Source organism: Grammomys surdaster, unplaced genomic scaffold, assembly GCF_004785775.1.
Source record: "Grammomys surdaster isolate TR1022 unplaced genomic scaffold, NIH_TR_1.0 165, whole genome shotgun sequence".
Classification (NCBI taxonomy): domain Eukaryota; kingdom Metazoa; phylum Chordata; class Mammalia; order Rodentia; family Muridae; genus Grammomys; species Grammomys surdaster.
Window position 1 is genome coordinate 3,432,857 of NW_021604613.1, and position 5,354 is coordinate 3,438,210.

At 41.5% G+C, this 5,354-nt stretch overlaps 1 protein-coding gene across 4 annotated transcripts in view; it reads left to right on the forward strand.

The window, feature by feature from the left end:
- The window catches only part of Myo1b (myosin IB), a 162,133-nt gene extending 157,407 nt beyond the window's left edge, over positions 1-4,726 (forward strand). For all 4 annotated transcript variants that reach the window (XM_028765684.1, XM_028765685.1, XM_028765686.1 and 1 more), the window contains one exon: positions 3,170-4,726. In XM_028765684.1, coding sequence (XP_028621517.1) covers positions 3,170-3,293 — 124 coding nt within the window. In that variant the 3' untranslated portion in view covers positions 3,294-4,726. The remainder of the gene's footprint in view (positions 1-3,169) is intronic.
- Positions 4,727-5,354: the final 628 nt, after the last annotated feature.

Consider the following 5,354-nt stretch of genomic DNA (forward strand, 5'->3'; position numbering starts at 1 on the left):
TGGATAGACATAGAGTCCAGTTATACAGAGCTTGGATAGACATAGGGCCCAGTTATACAGAGCTTGGATAGACATAGAATTGAGCTCTTGCTGAAAATGATAACGACTACAAGGGGATTGAGCACGACTGGGACCTTACCTATTTTTGAAGGATGGGTTTAGCTACAGTGTGGCCAGTTACCTCGAGTGAGAGGCTAGAATAGAACAGAGGGACAAGGTGATGTTGCTTAAGCTAGGGTGTGAGCAGAAGGTAGGAGTAGTCGGGTCCTGAGTATGATGGCAGGAAAGACAGGGGAGATGTGAGCAGGTTGCCTCTTAGGCTGAGCTATGTCACTGGGTGCTGCATGTGTGCAGGCTGAGGAAAGGCTTCATGAGTAGCAGGAGTGGTTCTGAGTCAGACCGCGACAAACCATCATTTTATATATTGATAACCAGAGTTGTAGAAAAGACATTTCACAGCGACACAGTTTGTAAGTAATGCTAAGACTAGTGTAAATGTAAAATTTCCTCCTTTTTAAAATCTTTGCACCTACATTTTAATTTTGGATACTAATGTCCCAAGAAGATTTTATTTTTAAATTAAGAATCTCCCAAGGCAAGACTGTTGGCACCTACCTGCTGTTCAAGACTGGTGTTCTTAGGGAGCGTTAGTGACAGTGCACTTGGGGAAAAAGAATTCTCCAGCAAAACTTGAAAATCTTTCTCCAATGGAATTTGTCTCAGCTTCTGAAATCTGCTCTCTTCCCATACACACAGAGGCTTTAAGGGGGCAGTGTGTTTATGTTTCTCAATTGTGGTCAACGGTAGGATCCCTCAATTGGCTGTCTCCACCTGGGAGTGCTAGTGTGATTACCTAACCCTGCTCTGCCCATCCAGACAGTATGTGACATTATAGGTGTCACCGGCTTTTATTAAGTAGTCTTCTGATTGATCTACAATGTGGCCACATGAAAGACAATTATTTGGTACCATTATAATAACCCTTTTCCTGTTGTATATCCTAATGGTTGGTCTGGTGGAAATAGATCAGTGGATGGAACCTCTCATGTCCCCCCATGGGTTCCTTCCCTAGAAGCTCTAAGAAATCTAGAGAAGAGTTTCCAGGCGCTCTCTTTCATGTCTCTGGTGTTCCCAAGCAGGCCTTAGAAATTCCCTTATGGTGCAGTTCAGATTGACACAGACTTTTCAGACCCTAGCAGAGATGGCTCGTCTTATATTTCTAGCCCTACATGGCTTGACTCCAGCCCATTGCCAGATGTGTAACGCATGTGTCATGAACAGCATGCAGTTCAGTGACTATGCTCTTCCTTTTCAGAAGTGGAAGTAGTTGGTTTCTCTGGTCATTGTGAATAAATTGGCTGAGTCTTACCTGCTAATTCATACGGATATGGAAATGAGAGTTGATGTCACTGAGAAACTCCACTGTGTCAAAATTCCTAGTCCTTAAACTCCCAAACGGCCAACCCTGTGTGCACACTGCGCTTAAAGATAACTTGGAGAATGTGAACGTTTCAGCATGAAGTCCTGACAGTAACTAACCCATGCTCCTTTTACTTTTGAAGTTCTGGCTGCCATTAACACTGTGAAATAATATGTCCTTATTCTTGTTGGCTAGAGAATGCTTTTCAAGTTGTTCTTCTATGAAAAAGAAATAAATAGTAGTAGTTAACCTCTCCCCATTTGTCTTAAAGCTAAGTCCGTCTAAATGACCAAGAACAGTGTGGTTCATGCTATAAAATCCATTTAGCTATGGCTATTTCCCAAGTGAATCTTAGTTGGACCCCATAAGCTCGAAGAAAGTATTAAGACTTATAAAATGTTTGAATCTATTTTAAATTTGGCAGCTTTTTTTAAGGCACACAAGTGAATTACGTATGTAGCCAAGCGTGCACATTGGCTCACACCTTTAATCATAGCACCTTGTAACTTTGGGAGTTCAGGGCCAGCCAAATGAAAATAGTGAGGTCCAGGCCATCCCAGGCTACATAGTGAGACCTGTCTCAAAAAGAAAAGAATAATAATAATAATAATAATAATAATAATAATAATAAATAAATAATATATACTAGAGACATATCCCAGATAGGAGAATGTAGAATCACAGTTTTCTTCCCGGTACTTTGAGTTGAAAAGCAAGAACCCATTTGAAAGGTCAGTGCTGTTGTCCTTTTACAACAGTGAGGGGCTAGAGACCTCCCTCAGTCAGAAAAATGCTGACAAGGCCAACCCCTGAGTTCAGTCCTCAGCGCCTACGAAGAGTTGCTGGGATGGCTCATACTTGTAATCCCAGTGCTGGGGAGGCATGTGAATCCCTGGGGCTCACTGCTCAGCCAATGAGCATAATTGGTGAGCGTGGGTTCTAGTAAGAAACCTTTTCTCCGAGAGCTAGGTGGATAGCACCCCAGGGAACTGCACCCAGGGCTTAATTCTAACCTGTACAACAAATGGTGATGCACCCACACAAGCATGCATATGAACACACGCAAAATCAATAAAACAAGTGTATGAGTTAGAGACCTGTGTCGTATTTCACCCCAGGAGATGGTATTTATAAAACTCGACCTTTTAACTGGCTAATGTGTATATCAGGGCCATGAATCCTTGCTTTTGCTGTGGATGTCAGTATTATCAACCGCATGCTTGTTAGATAAGTCACTAAGGAATGCAGCAGAAGTGTAGGATGTCTCTCCCCCCCCCACACACACACACACACTCCAGGTACATGGTGAAAGGTCCCCTGGTGGCTGATTAAGATGTAGGGTTAAAAGATCACCTGCATAGGGTGCATGTGAATAGCTTTGTTCTCTGTAGTTCATGTGTTTGATTTGTTGAACATTTCATTTGACACTTTAAAATTTTTGCCATGTAACAGTGAAAAAAGACAGATTATAGCATGTGAGTATACAGGTACTTAATGTCCCCGCTGAAACACCAAGTTAGTTACTGTCAGCTCATCTTACCCTGCTGGAACATGGCAAGCTTCCTTTTCTTGGAGCTAGCTGATGACATGTAGAAGGGAAATCCAGTCAGTTCTCATCAGACATGGGATGGAAAGGGTTAATAAGTACCGGCCACCTTCGATGTCTATTACAAAAAGAGAGAGCTAGTGTCACTGTACCCCTCACCTGCTGCTTTTGTGTGTGCCTGAGTGTGTTTGGTTCTTTTCTAGGTTCCTGGTACAGTTCAGGCAGGACAAAGTGTGTGTGAAGTTTATTCAAGGCAGCCAGAAGAATGGGAGTGTGCCAACCTGCAAGCGAAAGAACAACAGGCTCCTTGAAGTCGCTGTCCCCTAAGTGAGGCCTCCTCTCTGCTCTCACGGACTTGTTTCCTCATAACAGTGCAATTTTATTTTGTTTTATTTGGGGCTCACTGTGTGTTTGGGAATTGCCAGAGGCTAGCTGTTAGAGTCCTTTTGGCAAAATTAAAAGTATTTGACTAATGAGTTTTAATTATCAGAATAGTTAATTCTTCAGTCCACATTCTGTCCTGGGCAGGATTATAGAAATGAACAATGTCTGATTCCATGGCATATGTGTTTTCTCCTTAGTTACCTAGACTTGTGTCCCATAAAACCCACATATTACCCATAAATCACTAGTACATGTCGGCGTAGGAGAGGGGCTTAGACTCAGTTCTCAGATATTTATTGAATGCCTACTTGCTGGGCACTGTGCTGAACTTACTTTAAGATTTCTATTTTTAAAGCTGTTGCCTTCTGGCTGATTTGTACTGGCAAAGCAACAGCTAAGAATGTTGAAGAGATTGAAGCAAATGGCAGGATACTGGTCGGAGCCCAGTAGTGTGGTATAAATAGTACCCTTACTGGGAAGCAATGGTCTGGGCGGATTGGAGATAGGTGATTGGGTAAAAATCTCCTTGGGGGATTGGAAATAGATGATTGGGTAAAATTCCTCTAGGTTTTTTTTGATAACTCTATCTGAAAAAGAGATAGCCAACATATAGGCCTACACATTTACTGGTTCAGATCCCCTGAAACTGACTTCTGATAGAAAACAGAAGTCATCTTCACCTTAGAAAACTGAAGCAGGGCTATAGAATGCTTTGCTCCTGTTCCAGAGAAGCATGAGGTAGGACCCTAGATGTCCACAGGGTGTCCACTCAGGGTCACCTAGAATCCACAGCGTGTCCACCCTGAGTCAGTAGCTTTTGAAACTGCATGATAAGAAGAGGCTGAGAGCCGTTCAGACTGGCAGATCTTCTCTTTGATGTGCAATAAAACATCCAAGATCACTTTTGAAAGTTTTATTTATAATATGCATTGTTTTGTATGAGAGAGCTGATTGGTACAAGGTGTGTATTTTAGTCAAAGGTCAAAATTAAGTTAGAGCTAGTTTTCAGGGCTTTTTGTTTTTTCTTCAAAATTTACAATAAGGATTCACTTTGGAAACCACATTTTAAACTCTGGAACTAAATTGTTTCTTATTTGGGAGGATAATGTATATACATTGGGATTATGTTAAATAATAAAATTGTTCTAATTTGGTGCCATATGCTGGATCACAACTGTATTTTTGTATCTCAAGCTATTTTCATATGTTAGTGTCAAAGTAATGTGTCACAGAAGGGTTTTCCATTCAGATATATGGTCTCTGTGTTAACAGATTTCCACTAATCTTTTTGTACCAATATCAGTCAATGAAAACGTTCTCTGGGGATTTTCTTTTGATTTTTGTACTTAAAAAAAAAAGTTCTGCTAAAGAAATTCTCAGACGTCTCTGTGTTTATTGGTGCAGGATATATTTTTTTACAGTTCCTAAAGTAGGTAAATTCATAATTCCTGCTACGGGTAAATGGAAACTTAGGACTAATCACTGATATTTTGAAAGCAATACTTACAATTAACTAAATGTACTTACAACATTCAAAACCCTGGTCAGTACAAAAGGCTACCAACTATCCTTTTGTCTAACCACCATCTGTCTGCTCAGCTTCAGCCTCCGAAAGTTAGCCTTTCCATTGCTTCTGCATTGTGTGATCTGTTTGCTTCAAAGGAGAGTGTGTAGTTCTATCGTCTGCTCAGTTGACAGATGCCAAGCTCATGTGTCCATGGACCTGTTGCTCTCGCCTTCTCCTAGCAGGAATGCCACAGAGGACACGTTCTTTACACTGGCACACAGTTCTTTCTTGTGAGGTCCCATGCTGTCTTCTCTAGCTACCACTCATGGTCACCGAGTTGCTTCTTGAGTAGAACTGGAATTGTGGTGAACCCACAGTATGAGTTGGCTTGGTAAATTGTCCCACCACATTTCCAGACTGTTCATTGTGGAGCTCTGTAACAGTACCTTTCAGCAAAGGTGAACAGTTTCTATTCAGTCCTAAACAGCACTGTGAAC